Source organism: Manis javanica, chromosome 3 (genome assembly GCF_040802235.1).
Source record: "Manis javanica isolate MJ-LG chromosome 3, MJ_LKY, whole genome shotgun sequence".
NCBI classification, from domain to species: domain Eukaryota; kingdom Metazoa; phylum Chordata; class Mammalia; order Pholidota; family Manidae; genus Manis; species Manis javanica.
The window spans coordinates 80,084,516-80,103,211 of NC_133158.1; the positions used below are offsets into that span (position 1 = coordinate 80,084,516).

At 37.4% G+C, this 18,696-nt stretch overlaps 1 protein-coding gene across 2 annotated transcripts in view; it reads left to right on the forward strand.

The window, feature by feature from the left end:
* The window catches only part of DCBLD2 (discoidin, CUB and LCCL domain containing 2), an 80,624-nt gene that overhangs the window by 6,998 nt on the left and 54,930 nt on the right, over nt 1-18,696 (forward strand). The window contains exon 2 of one of the 2 annotated variants that reach the window (XM_073231773.1): nt 12,219-12,446. In XM_073231773.1, the coding sequence (XP_073087874.1) occupies nt 12,219-12,446 (228 nt within the window). The remainder of the gene's footprint in view (nt 1-12,218; nt 12,447-18,696) is intronic. The other variant, XM_073231774.1, reaches the window with a different exon arrangement.

The following is an 18,696-nucleotide window of genomic DNA, read 5'->3' on the forward strand; positions in this document are numbered from 1 at the left end:
GGAAAGGTCAGATGGGGACAAGATCATGGAGGACTTTCCATTGAGGAGCAGACTGAGGAGTTTGTGCCTGAGGTATCGGCAGTGGCCAATCCTCATGTGCCTCTGCTTTCACCAGTGCATTTGTCCCATTCTAGGTTCCCTTGTCTCAGCCCAGGCTCCCAGATCCATCATCTCATTGATGCTCTTCCCTTTGTCTTTGACAGATCCCAAACTTGGCCCGTGTACCAGTCCCCACCATCTGCTTTTTCTTTTTCTGTCAGGGATACTGGAGAAGGTTGGGTAGTCATTGTGACTACATCCACCATGGATGAGGACTGATCGAGCCTCAAATGGGATGACTGCTCAGCAGCAGCATTGTGACCACCCCACTGTAGAGCTGACTGTACTCCTCATCCCTACACAGTATTACTTTGCCTCCTGCCTCACCTCTCCTTCGTGAAACCATCTCCTCTTTGTCCAGAACACTGCTTCATCAGGGAATATAAGTTGTGTTTTAGTATAATTTAAACTATGTGGTGCTTCTTACTCTGTACCTAGAAACATGCTCAAAACACCACTGACTGTGTCATCTTTTCAACTGTTTGCTTCACAGGTACTCTGCTTTTCAAAGACAAATTCCAGTTGTCTTAGTGTCTGCACACAGCAGGTATTCACCAAATGAAGATTTCCTTGCAGTCTACCTTCTGCTCTACTGAAACTGTCATTTAAAATCAGATTTTTTTCATTATGGTTTCTGTTAACTCTGAAAACCCTGAGAGCTTTATTTGTCTGTCTTCTCTATTTTTTTTTTTTTTTACCTTGGTGGACTTTGGAAGCATGGAGAACTTGGTGTCAGACATACCTGTATTTAAATACTAGGCATATCAACTGTGAGATCCATTTATAACTCCCAATGTTTGTAAGTATATTACCTCTCTTTCTAGCATGTAAGAAGGCTGAGATCAAATCTGTTTGGTAAATTTTTGTTTAATGAGTGAATCAATATGTAAATGAAATTTTGTTTTGCTTTTTCCTACTCTGCAGTTAAAAGTCTCCATTTTCAAATGTTTGCTTTAACATTCTTCTGCATTTTACCCCCATGCCAGTTACTGTTTAGGAAGGTTCCACCCTGGCTTGTTGAGAGGGCTCAGACCATACAGTAGAGGAATGTAAGAGCGAGGCATGATTGTTCACATGGCATGTCTTTATCTGGCCCCTAGTCCATCCAAATCTTAATACTGGTTTTGTCCCTTCCCTTTTGGCCTCCACTTTCTCTCTGCAATTTCTTTCCTGTTAATACATTTCACCTTTCTTTGATCTTCGCCCTCAGATCATTTTCAGCTTCATAGTTTCTCTCTTCCTGGTATTCCCTTGTTTCTGGTTAGTCTGTGACTCCTAGAAGCAATCCTTTGTAGGTCTGGATGTGAGACAGATATTCTGTTATACAAGTGGAGGAAGAGAGTTTTAGTGGAGTTCTCAAGGCCATAGTGAACAGAAATCCAAATCTGCTTAATGTGGAAAGGAAGTGTTGGATGCATTCTGAAAAACCTAGTGGAGTCTTCATGAGGACTGAACCACCATGAGCCAGAGGAGAAGCAGGACTGCAGCTGGACCTCAGGCATGGAGGACTCAGCTTCAGTTTTGCTTCAGTCTGGCTTTCTCTGCAGATGAGGAATCATGGCTGCTGGTAATCCTCAAAGTTTGTAGCTTCAGTACTGCAGAGATTCTGGGATTTTCTCTAATATATAAGGCTCAGAAATTGGAGGGAAGGGTTAGCTCGCCTCACATTGGCCCAGTGTGTGTGTCATTCAACTAACCAGGGGTTATGAGGTCGTATAAAAACTCTTGGAAACTGTAGGGCAGTACCCAGAAAGACAAGGAGGGTACTTGGTAGACAGAGGTGTTGTCTTTAAGGAAAAAGAATATTCACCTTTATAAAGAGTCCACATTTTAGTTAGGTTCTGAACCCTCACAGCTTGGGAGATGGTGGTAGGGTGAGGATAAAGTTAATTGCCAGGTTCTCAAAAGTTGGGATGACTGTAATATAAATCCAAGTCTGGCTGCCAAGCCTGTGTACTTTCTGCTGTTTCACTTGCCTGCCAAGTGCCCACCACCGGCTTGTTTGGGTTTGTTTTTTTCAACAAATTCAACAACATGTGCTAAGAGCCTGGTGTGCCCTGTTTTAATGTATCTGGCTACAAAGGCAAATGGAATGTGTTGCCCACCTAACGGAGTTTTACAGCTTGGTATGTTAATGATACAAATATACATCATTTTTTTTAAGTACAGTCAATAGATCTTTATAATGCAAATGGAAAGAAAGACCAGGGATTTTCAGAAAGGCTGTAAGGAGAAGGTAACATTGAATCAGTATTTGCTAGATGGATGTAAGGAGGAAGGACATTTTTCTTGGCTGAGTAGAATAGCATGTGAAGTGATACAGAGGAGAGAGAGCATGGAGCATGTGGAGAGCCAGCCCTGGTTCCATAGCTGGAGAAGAGGTTATGCAAAAAGTCAAAAGATGACACTGGAAGGGGAATCAGGGGCAGATTTTAATGGACTTTGTACGCTTGCTGAAGAGTTTTGAGATTTATTATATCATCAGTGGAATACAGTTGAAGGATTTTTAAATGAGGGACCTATGTGACCCATTTGGTGTTTAAGAAACACTGACAGGAGTGTGGACAGTAGATTAGAGGGAGGAAAAATTGGAAGTGGGGAAACCTGATAGAGAAACCATTAGAAAGGCCTGCACTTGTGCAGGGGCTAAATTTTGAGGTGGTAAGAACATAGAAAAGTATACAACTTAATGACCAGTTAAGTTTGATAGAGCAAAGAATTAAATGCTGGGGTTTTTTCTTTTATTTCTGGAATCCTCTTCTCCCTGCTCACCACCTCCCTTACCCACCAGGATTTCTGCCTAATTGCTGTTTGTCGCAGACACATACACACACACACACACACACACACACACCATAAATCACCCATTACTTCCCTGCCATACTCATCATCCCTGAAATTATTTACTATGCCTATTGTAAACACTAAGAACAGGGCCTTACCTGTCATTTTTATTGTTGTCCCTAGCACCTAGTACAGTGCCTGGTGTGTGGAAGATACTCTTTGAATGTTTGGGACAAGCTGAGTTTGAAATGCTATGAACTTCTGAGCAGAGGTGCTTAATATATAAGTAGATGACTGGTTTGAGGATTAGGAGAAAGGTTAGAGACTTGGCAGCTTTCTCCATTTCAGTGGTAACTGAAGTCATGGGAGTAGGGGGTTGCCGGGGTAGAATACAAGGTGTGGAGAAAGAACTCCGAGCAATCAGTTGTAAAAAGGTCTCTAAGATGCTGGAGGAGTTGCAATCAGAGTTGAAAGAAGTAAGGGAAAGAGTGTTTAAGAAGGAAGGAAGAGATAAGAAGGAAGGTCAGCAATGCCAGATGCTGTAGAAAAGTCACAAATAATAAGGATGGGAAAGTGTCATTGACTTTTGGCAACTCAGAAATTGACAGCTTTAGTGAATGGTTTCATTGGAGAAGTAGGTCTGTGTTTTCTGGGGCTGCCATAGAAGATTATCACAAATTTAGATGGCTTAAAACAACAGAAGTTTATTGCTTTATAACTCTGGAGGCTAGAATTCTGAAATTGGGGTATGGCAGGGCCATGCTGTCTCTGATAGCAGAGTATCCTTCTTTGCCTCTTCCTAGCTTCTGCAGTTGCAATGTTTGGACTTCCTTTGCATAATTCCAATCTCTGCCTCTGTAATTGATGTGGTATATTCTTCCTGTGTCTGTGTCTGTGTTCAAATTCTCCTCTTTTTATACAGATACTATAGGATCTACCCTAATCAAGTGTGACCTCATTTTAACTTCATTATATGTGCTAAGACCTTGTGTCCAAATAAGGTTACATCCATAGGTACCAGAAATTAAGATTTAAACGTAGCTTTTTGGAAGAGACACAATCCCTCCCATAACCATCTGGAAGTTGAATTGTATGCAGTATAGTGATGCAAGAATGCAACATTAAGTATGGAGAGCTGAAAAAATCTCTCTGTGGAAGAAAGGAAAGTGAAAAAGAAGATGGTAGATGTTGGGAGACACTAGGTGGAAATATTTTTTGTGTGTGGTTTCTTGTTACTACTGTTGTTAGTGTTTTAAGATTTGTTAGTGTGGTTCATAGGCCCCACTGAAGAGCTAACCTTACAGGGGATAATTTGCAAAGAAGGCAAAATTATTGCCTGTTATGCACATATAAAATGAACGCATGTCAAAGATTTTGTTTAAGAAAAATGAGGCACAAAGTAGGAGGAGGAACATAATAAAGATTGGAGCAGAAATAAATAAAATCAAGAAGAATAAAACAATAAGAAAGAATCAATAAAAGCAGGAGCTAGTTCTTTGAGAAAGTGAACAAAATAGATAAACCCCTAGCCAGACTTATCAAGAAAAAAAGACAGTCTACACACATAAACAGAATCAGAAATGAGAAAGGAAAAATCAAAAAAATCACAATGGGCACCACAGAAATATAAAGAATTATAAGAGAATACTATGAAAAATTGTATGCTAACAAACTGGATAACCTAGAAGAAATGGATAACTTTCTAGAAAAATACAACCTCCCAGTGCTGACCCAGGAAGAAACAGAAAATCTGAATAGACCAATTACCAGTAACAAAATTGAATTGGTAATCAAAGAACTACCTAAGAACAGAACCCCCAGATGAGATGGTTTCACTGCTGAATTTTATCAAACATTTAGTGAAGACCTAATATCTATCCATCCTTAAAGTTTTCCAAAAAGTAGAAGGGGGGGAATACTCCAAAACTCATTCTATGAGGCCAGCGTCTCTTTAATACCAAAACCAGGCAAAGATACCACAGAAAAAAAGAAAATTACAGACCAGTATCCCTGATGAACATAGGTGCAAAAATGCTCAACAAAATATTAGCAAACCGAATTCAGAAATACATCAAAAAGATCATCCAACATGATCAAGCAGGATTTATTCCAGGGATGCAAGGATGGTACAGCATTCAGAAATCCATCAACATCATCCACCACATCAACTAAAAGGACAAAAAACACATGATCATCTCCATAAATGCCGAAAAAGCATTTGACAAAATTCAATATCCATTCATGATAAAAACTGTCAACAAAATGGGTATAGAGGGTAAGTACCTCAACATAATAAAGGCCATATATGACAAACTCAAAGCCAACGTCATACTTAACAGCAAGAAGCTAAAAGCTTTTCCTTTAAGTTTGGGAACAAGACAAGGATGCCCACTCTCCCCACCTTTATTCAACATAGTTCTGGAGGTCCTAGCCACAGCAATCAGAAAATACAAAGAAATAAAAGGCATCCTGATTGACAAGGAAGAAGTTAAACTGTCCCTGTTTGCAGATGACATAATATTGTACATAAAAACCCTAAAAAATCCACTCCAAAACTGCTAGATCTAATATCTGAATTCAGCAAAGTTGCAGGATACAAAACTCAAAACAGAAATTTGTTGCATTCCTAACAAAGGAAGTGGAAGACCTATACTCTGAAAACTACAAGACACTCATGAGAGAAATTAAAGAAGATACCAACAAATGGAAATACATCCCATGCTCATGGATAGGAAGAATTAATATTGTTAAAATGGCCATCCTGCCTAAAGCAATCTACAAATTCAATGCAATTCCTATCAAAATACCAACAGCATTCTTCAACGAACTAGAGCAAATAGTTCTAAAATTCATATGGAACCGCAAAAGACCCCGAATAGCCAAAGCAATCCTGAGAAGGAAGAATAAATCAGGGGTGATTATGCTCTCCAAATTCAAGCTCTACTAGAAAGCCACCGTAATCAAGACAATTTGGTATTGGCACAAGAACAGACCCATAGACCAATTGAACAGACTAGAGATCCTAGATATAAACCCAAGCATTTATGACCAATTAATATACAAAAAAGGAGCCATGGACATACAATGGGGAAATGACAACCTCTTCAACAGCTGGTGTTGGTAAGTTATGAAACCATAAAACTCTCAGAAGAAAACAGGCAAAACTCTCTTGAAATAAACATGAGCAACTATTTCCTTAACACATCTTGGGCAAGGGAAACAAAAGCAAAAATGAACAAATGGGAATACATCAAGCTAAAAAGCTTCTCTATAGCAAAGGACACCATAAGCAGAACAAAAGCAGTCGTACAGTATGGGAGAATATATTTGCAAATGACATATCCAGCAAGGAGTTAACATCCAAAATATAAAGAACTCGCATGCCTCAACACCCAAAAGGCAAATAACCCTGTTAAAAAATGGGTGGAGAATATGAACAGACACTTCTCCAAAGAAAAAATTCAAATGACCAACAGGCACATGACAAGATGCTCCACATCGCCCTAATTATCATGGAAATGCAAATTAAAACCATAATGAGATATCACCTCACACCAGTTAGGATGGCCAACATCAAAAAGACTAGGAACAACAAATGCTGGATGTGGAGAAAGGGGAACCCTTCTACACTGCTGGTGGGAATGTAAAATAGTTCAACCATTGTCGAAAGCAGTATGGTGGTTCCTCAAAAAACTAAAAATAGAAATATCATTTGACCCAGGAATTCCACTCCTAGGAGTTTACCCAAAGAAAACAACTTCTCCGATTCAAAAAGACATATGCACCCCTATGTTTATCGCAGCACTATTTACAATAGCCAAGATATGGAAGCAACCTAAGTGTTTATCAGTAGATGAATGGATAAAGAAGAAATGGTACATATACACAGTGGGATACTATTTAGCCATAAGACTGAAACAAATCCTACCATTTGCAAAAACATGAATGGAGCTAGAGGGTATTATGTTCAGTGAAAAAAGTCAGGCAGAGAAAGACAAATACCATACGATTTCCCTCATTTGTGGAGTATAACAAGCAAAACTGAAGGAACAAAATAGCGGCAGACTTACAGACTCCAAGAAGGGACTAGTGGTTACCAAAGGGAAGAGGTGAAGAAGGGCAGGTAGGGGATTGTGGGGTATCATGATTAGTACACATGGTGTGGGGGGGGGGTCTCTGGGAAGACAGTGTAGCACAGAGAAGACAAGTAGGGACTCTGTGGCATCTTAGTACACTGATGGACAGTGACTGCAGTGGGTATGGAGAGGGACTTGATAATAAGTGTGAATGTAGTAACCACATTGTTTTTCTTGTGAAATCTTTATAAGAGTTTATATCAATGATACCTTAATAAGATGAATAAATAAATGAGTTAAATTTTTAAAAAATCCTTTTTGTTCAACTCATTCATAAATGAGGGAACCAGTAAGAAAGGGCATTTAAATTAATTGCATGACTCCAGAGCCCATTTGCTTAACCATTATTTTCTAAGTATAGTGTGTGGTTGGTGGGGATCGAAGAGGATTATACATCTTGCATTTCTTCAGGTAATTCAATTTTATAAATTATCACACATGAAGAGAAGAGTTTGGGCCTTAAAAGGAATGAAGCTGGGAGCTTTTTTTTTCCCTTAAAAATTGCCACAGTGACCCTCGTTAGGCTCTCAATGCATATCTATTTTGTGCAGTATTAAAAAAAAATGGGGTGAAATAAAAATAGTACTTTAATTATTTGCGATTTATGGTGAAGCAGATTTAAAAATCTTACAGTAACAGGGCTGATAGAATATTTCTGGGCTGAAAATTTAGTGCTAAATAACATGAAATCTTTGTAGTCTAGTGAAATAGGATATAACAGTTAACAATTGCAAGATATTCTTTTGAACACTTCTCTGTAAATGCCTTTATTTCAGTTTATTATAAGATCTCACAGATGTATTATAAGATGTGATAGAAGTGACACTTAGAGGAAGTATGGTCACACTCATCAGTTCACTGTGATTAAAAAAAAATCCTTGAAAGCTCACTGGGAAAGTATTAACTTCATAGTTTATAATGATAGTAATGAAAGTTACATTGCTCTACATTTTTAGCATATTTGTGCAAGCTTCTTACATTTGTGTTTGCTGTTGTCGAAGTATTTTTAGGAGTCACACAGTGTTCATATAAAGTTCCAATAATTAAGGTGATTTATGTGACCTTAAACATGGGGTGGTTGGAGGGTCACATGTAATCAGCATCACAAGCATGTATTTATCCAAAAAACACACTTGATTTGCAGTTTAGAGCAGCCTAAAATAAGCATGAGTCTTTTGTTGTGTTCATTTATTGTTGTTTAAATGTTTATTTTTATTGTTTTCTCTAGGGATAAGTAGCAAAAAACACTATTCAGTTATTTTCCTGGAACAGTGCTATCAGACTTAACATATCTGACCTTACACTCTTCAGAGGAAGTGAACACATGTTCTGTGAGTAATCCCCTAGATAAATCTGCAGCCACACAAAGGATCAGTAAGACCAAATTCCAGAGTTTTTTCTACCCTGAAATAATAGTGAAATTCACAAATTACACCAACAGGCTTCTATCCTTTATGTTCAGTCATAGTCTGTCAGAGACCATCCAGGGGAGGAGGAGGAGGAGAAAGAGTGGGTGATGCTGGAGTTGCTGGTGAGAGGGTGTGGATTGGTCCTATGATATCCATTTTGAAAGTTGTTTTTCTTGTAGTTACACTTTCCCTATCAGTTCTGTCTTGTGAAAATGAGTACTAGTAGGTGGTGTAGCCTGTCCACAGATCATTTTTCTTTCCAGCGTGCACAGAGTCGAGCTGAAAAGTTGGAGGCTCTTACTGCTGACTTTATTAATCCTCTTTTTCAAACCCTAATGTTGAGAGCTTCTGACGCAGAAAAAAAATTGAGGGCTATAGACTAATACAAAGGGCCTTTTTCCCCTTTGACTTAAAGAAAAATAAAGCATTCTATTTACGTGTTTTAAAAATTGAGGAGTGAGAATAAAAAACTTTTTAGTTTAACTGCTGGGACTGTGGGGATGAGATGGGGGTTGACAGCAGTGACAACTATCCCCTGGGCTTTGCTCTTAGCGAATAGACAATTACCCTTTGCGCCAAAGGAAATCCAGCCAAGAACTAATCCAAACCTTCTGTCAGAGATATCCTGCCTTTCCTCTAAGTCCACGCCTGTCCACTCCCCACTCCAGCACTGTTGACATTTAGGATGTTCATTTATTCTGTGGGGCTGTCTTGTGCAGTAAGATGTTTTAGCAGTATTCCTGGCCTCTACTCCCTAGATGTCAATAGCACCCCACCCCTTTCAGTTGTGACAACCAAAAATGTCTCCTAACATTGCCAAATGGGAGGTAAAATCACTCCTGTGGCAACATCCTCCCCCACACTTCTGTTTGAGAATTGCTCCTCTGAGTGGGCTAGGTGTCTGTTAATAAAGTATATTTTCAGATTTTAGTTTTAATTTGGAGTATTTTGTCATGTTTTTAAGTATTTTGATGTAAGATAGGCTTTACTTTTAAGATGTAAAAATGAACTGGAAGCACATTTTCTAACTTGGAGGTAAAAGTGAAGGGACAGGGTCCCTAATTTGAGAATTCACCATGGACCTTTGGATGCTTGGTGCAGTGTTTTTCAAAGTACAGGTGGAGATCCTTTAGTGGGTCAGGAATATACATGCAAGAGTGTATAGGGTCACAATGTAAAATGTATTTCTTACTTTGGAAAAACTGGAAAGTATTTGAAAGCTGCTGGCCTAATGAATGTTTATAGGCCCTTCCTTCCCTGTCGAACTAGAATATTGTAAACATATACTTCATGGTGGTAGGTGTTTGGCCAGGCCAGCTAAGGTCTTTTATCAAGTCAGGTAAACATATAAAATAGTCTTGGTAATAGGAAACATTCAAACTTGTTCTTTGCAGTAGATTTGAGGCTTTCTTTTAACATTGGTTTCTGGTGTGTATCATCTTGTTTGTGAGAGGAGGAAGCTCTGAACTCCATCACATATTTTAGAACATTCTTGGCACATTACTCGTGGACTGTTCATGCCCTCCCCCTACACAAGATACTGAAAAAAGATAGCTCCATTTTAATTGTTTTCTTTATCAACATGCATGCACACAAAAGTACAATGTAGAAATTATACTTTATGAAGAAAACAGCAAGAAATATTTAATGTATTTGAGAATCAAACATAAGTATGAATATAAAGACCACCTAAAAGTTACTACTAACACTTTGTATTCTTTGTAAAATTGATTTTAAAAAGACAACCTTAAGTTAAATAATAGCCTGTGGGGAATACAGTAGCTACAGCATCCTGACATTACTAACTTATGAATTCAGCTGTTAATAAGAAATTCTTGACTTTTTAGTCCATCAACACTTCCAATCACTTAAAAAAGCCTGTTTTCTAGTTACTAAAGAAAATACATTTATATTTTGAGTTATTTCATTTATTCAGTGGCTACTTTTTAAAGACTGAAACTTTTCTAGAAACCACATTTCTTTCATCTTTTATAGTAAGAGAACATTGCAGGCTACTGTCATGTTAGAAACTCTGTGTTGGGACCGTTGTTTTTCCTCTAAGGAAAAATGTTAATTATTGTTCAAGTTATTTATATTACAACTCATTTATTTTCTCTGTGGAGGTTTTTATTTCCCTATGTCTTTAACTTAGATAATATCAGTAGAGATATTAAGGTGTTTTCATGGGAAATTTGTGATTATATTTTTTTCTTCTGAGTTGTATAACATTCTATTTTTATATCTGCAAAAGATCAGTGAGTGTATCACACGAAAACTCACATGTTTATTTCATGATGGCTCTTGTATATTATTGAGCTGCTATGCCTAGTTCTCGAGTGTGGAAGGATACCAGGTGTCAAAGATAGCTAAAGCCTGATAATTGGTTAAAAGCTAAGCTTTATATGAGAGATACTTCTTTAGGAAGCTAGATTTCTAGTTTTGACTTTTAAAAGTAGATTCACAATCCTAGTGTGGATTTGAGAATAAAATTTCTTTATCTGCAAAGGACATGAAGTATCACCATCAGAATCTTAAGTACAGAGTTATTCCTTCATTAAAGTTAGTTTTGAGTAGTTTGAAATTACTTTTTCATAGGTTAATGAGCAGTTTCTTTATATTCAATTATTTTGCAGCTACTACTTGCTAGATACTATGTTGTTATTCATAGGTTTTTAAAGCTTTCATCTATTCTAGTAAATGTTATCAGCACTACATTGTCCTCAAAAATAATAAATAAAGATAATAGAAAATTCTGTTATACCCATCTGTATCCATATTGAGGTAAAAACTAAGCGGTGTCGCTTTTAATGTAGTTTTTTTGTGTACATACTGAACTATTCCCAAAAGGTGATTATAAATAATTCTTTTAAGGTGAAAATACTGTTATTTAAAAAAGATGTATCCATGAGATTCATGTAAATCCTAGCATTAAGGAATGCTAGACAGTATAATTGGAGCAGCAGCTGAAATTTCTTAGCATCACATGCCTCCTTCTAGGTGCTCAGTAAAATAGTGTTTTATGAAAAAGGGAAGGATAAAAGTATTTCATTTTTACAAATATTATGTTAAGTCATCTGAGTTTCCGTATCACGTTGCTAAAGAAATTTCTGGAGCAAATACTGCTTCCAAGGTATCAAGGTCATTTTTCCTAATTTTTAATAAGCTATTTAATTTGTACTGGTTTCTCATCTTTAGAGAAAAATGAGGCTTTTGGAGAGGAACTATTAAAAAGCCCATTTTCAGTAGAATGTAAAATAAGACTTCATTAAATATTGCTTTAATGCATTCAAGGAGGAATGCTTTGCAATGTGCAATGTGGTCAGTAATCTGCATTATCTTAGTGTATACAAGTGTTTATATTCAACTTCTCAGATTTTAGAAGGGATTTATGACATTTGTCAATAGGTAAAGCTGATCACAAACTTATTTTTATAGTTTTGTCTACTTTGATTACTCCGAATTGATACTCATATTGGGTTTATTATGTGTACATATATTTACTGCTAAGTAATGCTTACCTCTGTTTATTCAGATTGAAAAGTTCTTTGAACTCATAAATTATAAAGATAACTAATCATTGATTATTTTGACCTAACCTGGCTTCTCTTGGCTCCTGTGTATAGATACACTAAGAACTATGTCATCTGTTTTATCTTATTTAAGGAAATGCTGGTGATATAAAATATTTTATGTCATACATATTTTTTAAAACCTTAAAAAAATTCTGATTATTTATGGTATAAGCTAAAGATGTAAGAGGAATTTATCATTCTTTTAATTTTTTTTATAGGTGATGGATGTGGACATACTGTACTAGGCCCTGAGAGTGGAACCCTTACATCCATAAACTACCCACAGACATACCCCAACAGCACCGTTTGTGAATGGGAAATTCGTGTGAAGATGGGAGAGAGAGTGCACATCAAATTTGGTGACTTTGACATTGAAGATTTTGATTCTTGTCACTTTAATTACTTGAGAATTTATAATGGGATTGGAGTTAGCAGAACTGAAATAGGTAGGAAGTTTTCTTGTAAATGTACATGTAATAATACACCATTGCCCCAGTATTTAAACTAAAGCAGTTTTTGATACTTAACATTGATTATTCTGTATAGGATGGTATTTGGGAATTATTGAAAGCATGTGTGGAAATCTCAAAGTTGAATCCTCTTTTGGAAAGAGAAGATTCCTGTTTTTTAACTTTTCTAGTAAACCTGGGTTGGTACCTTTGCAAGATGGTGCTACTATACTACTTCTAAGGAGAAGGAAGTTTATTGTTTTTTGGTTGTTTGTTTTTCTTTGATCATTTTATTTACAGTTGAAGAATATACTTCCTGCCTAGGAGGCAGTGAGTGTATCTTGGTTATTGACTGGGTTTTGGGTCCAAACTTCCTGGTATTAAATCCTAACTCTGCTGTTACCTTACTGTTTGATCTTGGGCCAAATTACCTGACCCTCGTTTCCTCACTTGTAGGGAATGAACTGTACATATAAATTGCTGTGAACTTCCCCCAACACATAATAGTAACTGCTGTAAATGTTAGTTGCTATTGTTATTGTTCCTAGCTCAGAGCAGTGGTTCTCAATTATGGCTGCATATTAAAGTCACCTGGAAAGACTTTTAAGTAATAGTATATACTTGATCCCCATCATAGACCAATTGAATCAGAATCGATTGGGGTGTGACCCACATCTCAGTATTTTGAAAGCTTCCATGGAGAATCTGCTCTGTAGTCAAGTTGAGAACCTTTGGGTTAGAGATAAGAACCTTTCTCTCAAGCAAGAAAGGTGGAAAAATTTGTAAGGCTATTTTGGTGGAATAATATAAAATAAATAACGCTTGAAATATCTGTAAGTTAATTTGGAACATTTATTGGCACAAATGTATAAAATATCTTATAGAACTATGACTGAAACACAGTGTCTTGTTCTTTAAGCATCATGTTCAGCTTCTGGCCACCTCTCCAGCTCTAGTCAAATCCTTCATCTTTACTTTTTGGCCTCTCATCTATGGGAGGAACAATCCCTGGCCTGCTTCTCTGGCCGCTGATTGATAACCCTTGTTGACCTTCAGTCAAGTCTTCGGTAGCTTGGTCCCCACATGCATATTGCCATGACTATATGATCTCAGGTCAGTTTTTAGGGACTCAAATCTCCTGAGCAGCTGGAAAACATTATTGCTATACCACTGACAGAAGACAACTGGATGTTAGCTGCCTCTGGAGGCGATGCAGTAGGGAGTAAATTGTACAATCTGAGCAGTCTTGAAACAAGGAGAAAGGTGAACCACAATCTGATCAAGCCCTTAGCAGCTCACAGAAAGTAGAGCTAGAGAAACACATTTCAACTGAAGACTATGTAAATGACATTTTAAAAAAAGAAACGAAAGGAGATTGAGGGAACTGTCCTATATTAAGAGATGCATCTTCCAAAAGTAAATGTGTGGACCATGCTTGGACCTACTCAAGCTAACCAACTGCAAGAAGACATTTTTTAAAGATAACCAGAGCAATTTTAAGAGGAATTGGGCATTTGGTGGAGTAAAAAATGATTTTTTTTTTGGTGTGGTAGTATTTTTTAAGATCTGATTTGTAGGGGTGTTCTGCTGAAGTTTAAACAGGATGTCTTGGATTTGTTTTTTATTTCAGGGGAAAAGTAGGAAGAGGGAGAGGTGACACAGGAATGGCACATAAGTGAAGCTGAACCAGGGGCACATGGGAGTTGTTATACTCCTTTCTCTACTTTTCTGTATTTTTGATGATTTCCGTAATGGCAAGTGTCCTTTTATTTTAAATAAAAGAGGACAAGAGGGCTATGGATTTGGACAGTAAGTAGTTGCTAGAGAGGAAGAATGACAAGGGAAACATTTGAGCACAAGTTTTAAGTCATTCAGTGTGTTCTTGCAGCTACAAGACTTACTTGCTCAAAGTCCGTTCTACAAGTCATTGGCCATACCCACAATTCAAAGTCAGTCTGCTAAATGAGATAATACTCAGCAGTGCTTGTGCTTGAGGTGTAGTAGGTGTACAGTAAATCTCAGGTCTCCATTATTTCCATTTTGATTGTTTTTCCTTATTTTTCTCTTCACAACCATGAGTGTAAAGCTGCAGAAAGGTCAGGGGGACTGAGTGATGACGTTCCTGCTGACTTTAGTTTGGCACCCCCATTACCACCTACCAGATACCTGGTGGTTGTCCTTTAGGGTAGCAGTGTATGGTTAGTGGTAAGAAGGCAACTTTCCTGACAACACAGAGAAATGAAGATCATTCAAGAATAGGTGTTTAAGGTAGATATCCAGAGAACTAAGAAAGAAATATATCAGGATTCTACTGGTAATGATAATGAATCCTCTTTTTTTCTGGTATCATCTTTTCTTAGTGCCCCATCTGCAAAGAGGTAAGCCCAAATGAATTGCATTTCCCTATATAAAAATAGTTACTGTTTGGGATTTAAAGCTCACATTTTTGTGTTTTTTTTTCTTTTTTCTTTTCATTTTTTGGTATCATTAATCTACAATTAGATGAAGAACATTATGTTTACTAGTCTCCCCCCTTCACCAAGTCCCCCCCACAAACCCCATTACAGTCACTGTCCATCAGCATGGTAAGATGCTATAGAATCACTACCTATCTTTTCTGTGTTGCACAGCCCTCCCCGTGCCCCGTCCCCCACATTATACATGTAATCATAATGCCTCCTTTCTTTTCTACCCTCTTATCCCTCCGTTCCCACCCATCCTCCCCAGTCCCTTTCCCTTTGGTAACTGTTAGTCCATTCTTGGGTTCTGTGATTCTGCTGCTATTTTGTTCCTTCAGTTTTTCTTTGTTCTTATACTCCACATATGAGTGAAATCATTTGGTACTTGTCTTTCTCCACCTGGCTTATTTCACTGAGCATAATACCCTCTAGCTCCATCCATGTTGTTGCAAATGGTAGGATTTGTTTTCTTCTTATGGCTGAATAATATTCCATTGTGTATATGTACCACATCTTCTTTATCCATTCATCTACTGATGGACACTTAGGTTGCTTCCATTTCTTGGCTATTGTAAATAGTGCTGTGATAAACCATAGGGGTGCATCTGTCTTTTTCAAACTGTGCTGCTGCATTCTTAGAGTAAATTCCTAGAAATGGAATTCCTAGGTCAAAGGGTATGTCTATTTTGAGCATTTTGAGGAACCTACATACTGCTTTTCACAATGGTTGAACTAATTTACATTCCCACCAGCAGTGTAGGAGGGTTCCCCTTTCTCCACAACCTCGCCAACATTTGTTGTTTGTCTTTTGGATGGTGGCCATCCTTACTGGTGTGAGGTGATAGCTCATTGTGGTTTTAATTTGCATTTCTCCAATGGCAAGTGATGTGGAGCATCTTTTCATGTGTCTATTGACCATCTGAATTTCTTCTTGGAGAACTGTCTGTTCAGCTCCTCTGCCCATTTTTTAATTGGATTGTTTGCTTTTTGTTTGTTGAGGTGCATAAGCTCTTTATATATTTTGGATGTCAACCCTTTATTGGATCTGTCATTTATGAATGTATTCTCCCATACTGTAGGATGCCTTTTTGTTCTGTTGATAGTGTCCTTTGCTGTACAGAGGCTTATCAGCTTGATATAGTCCCACTTGTTCATTTTTGCTTTTGTTTCCTTTGCCCAGGGAGATATGTTCATGAAGAAGTCACTCATGTTTATGTCCAAGAGATTTTTGCCTGTTTTTTTCTAAGAGTTTTATGATTTCATGACTTACATTCAGGTCTTTGATCCATTTCAAATTTATTTTTGTGTATGGGGTTAGACAATGATCCAGTTTCATTCTCTTCATTCTCTTACATGTAGCTGTCCAGTTTTGCCAGCACCAACTGTTGAAGAGACTGTCATTTCCCCATTTGTATGTCCATGGCTACTTTATCGTATATTCATTGACCATATTTGTTCAGGTTAATGTCTGGAGTCTCTGTTCTGTTCTACTGGGCTGTGGGTCTGTTCTTGTGCCAGTACCAAATTGTCTTGATTATTGTGGCTTTGTAGTAGAGCTTGAAGTTGGGGAGTAAAATCCCCCCCCCCCCGCCTCCAACTTTATTCTTCCTTTTCAGGGTTGCTTTGGCTATTTGGGGTCTTTGGTGTTTCCATATGAATTTTTGAACTATTTGTTCCAGTTCGTTGAAGAATGCTGTTGGTAATTTGATAGGGATTGCATCAAATCTGTATATTGCTTTGGGCAGGATGGCCATTTTGACGATATTCTTCCTAGCCAAGAGCATGGGATGAGTTTCCATTTGTTAGTGTCCTCTTTAATTTCTCTTAAGAGTGTCTTATAGTTTTCAGGGTATAGGTCTTTCCCTTCCTTGGTTAGGTTTATTCCTAGGTATTTTATTCTTTTTGATGCAATTGTGAATGGAATTTTTTTCCTGATTTCTCTTTCTATTAGTTCATTGCTAGTGTATAGGAAAACCACAGTTTTCTGTGTATTAATTTTGTATCCTGCAACTTTGCTGAATTCCAATATTAGTTCTAGTAGTTTTGGAGTGGAGTCTTTAGGGTTTTTATGTACAATATCATGTCATCTGCAAATAGTGACAATTTGACTTCTTCTTTACCGATCCGGATTCCTTGTATTTCTTTGTTTTGTCTAATTGCAGTGGCTAGGACCTCCAGTACTATATTGAATAACAGTGGGGAGAGTGGGCATCCCTGTCTTGTTCCTGATCTTAAAGGAAAAGCGTTAAGCTTCTTGCTTTTCAGTATGATGTTGGCTGTGGGTTTATCATATATGGCCTTTATTATGTTGAGGTACTTGCCCTCTATACCCATTTTGTTGAGAGTTTTTATCATGAATGGATGTTGAATTTTGTCAAATGCTTTTTCAGCATCTGTGGAGATGATCATGTGGTTTTTGTCCTTTTTGTTGATGTGGTGGATGATGTTGATAGATTTTCGAATGTTGTACCATCCTTGCATCCCTGGGATGAATCCCACTTGGTCATGGTGTATGATCCTTTTGATGTATTTTTGAATTCAGTTTTCTAATATTTTTTTGAGTATTTTTGCATCTATGTTCATCAGGGATATTGGTCTGTAATTTTCTTTTTTGGTGGGGTCTTTTCCTGGTTTTGGTATTAGGGTGATGTTGGCTTCATAGAATGAGTTTTGGGAGTATTCCCTCCTTGTCTGTTTTTTGGAAAACTTTAAGGAGAATGGTTATTATGTCTTTTCTGTATGTCTGATAAAATTCTGAGGTAAATCCATCTGGCCCAGGGTTTTTTTTCTTGTGTAGTTTTTTGATTACTGCTTCAATTCCTTTGCTGGTAATTGGTCTGTTTAGATTTTCTGTTTCTTCCTTGGTCAGTCTTTGAAGGTTTTATTTTTCTAGAAAGTTGTCCTTCTAGGTTATTGTTTGTTACCACATAACTTTTCATAGTATTCTGTAACAATTCTTTGTATTTCTGTGGTGTCCATCATGATTTTTCCTGTCTCATTTCTGATTCTGTTTATGTGTATAGATTCCATTTTTTTTCTTGATACGTCTGGCTTGGGTTTGTCTATTTTGTTTTTTACTCAAAGATCCAGCTCTCGGTTTTATTAATTCTTTCTATTGTTTTATTCTTCTCAATTTTATTTATTTCTCTGATCTTTATTATGTCCCTCCTGCTGACTTTGTGCCTCATTTGTTCTTCTTTTTCCAGTTTCAATAATTGTGTATTTGTACTGTTCATTTGGGACTGTTATTCCTTCTTTAAATAGGCCTGAATTGCTACATATTTTCCATTTTGAACTGCCTTCACCACGTCCCACTGAAGTTGGGGCATTGAGCTGTTGTTTTCATTTGTCTCCATATATTGCTTCATCTCTGTTTTAATTTGGTCACTGATCCACTGATTATTTAGGAGCATGTTGTTGAGCTTCCGTATGTTTGTGAGCCTTTTGTTTTCTTTGAACAATTTATTTCTAGTTTCATACCTTTGTGATCTGAGTAGTTGGTTGGTACAGTTTCAGTCTTTTTGAATTTACTGAGGCTCTTTTTGTGGCCTAGTATGTGATCTATTCTGGAAAATGTTCCATGTGCACATGAGAAGAATGTGTATCCTGTTGCCTTTGGATGGAATGTTCTGTAGATGTCTGTTAGGTCCATCTGTTCTAATGTGTTGTTCAGTGCCTCTGTCTCCTTACTTATTTTCTGCCTGGTTGATCTGTTCCTTTGGCGTGAGTATCATCCCTTTATTTTTAGCCTGCTAAATTATTTTGATTTGTACGTGTTTCTTGTGTGT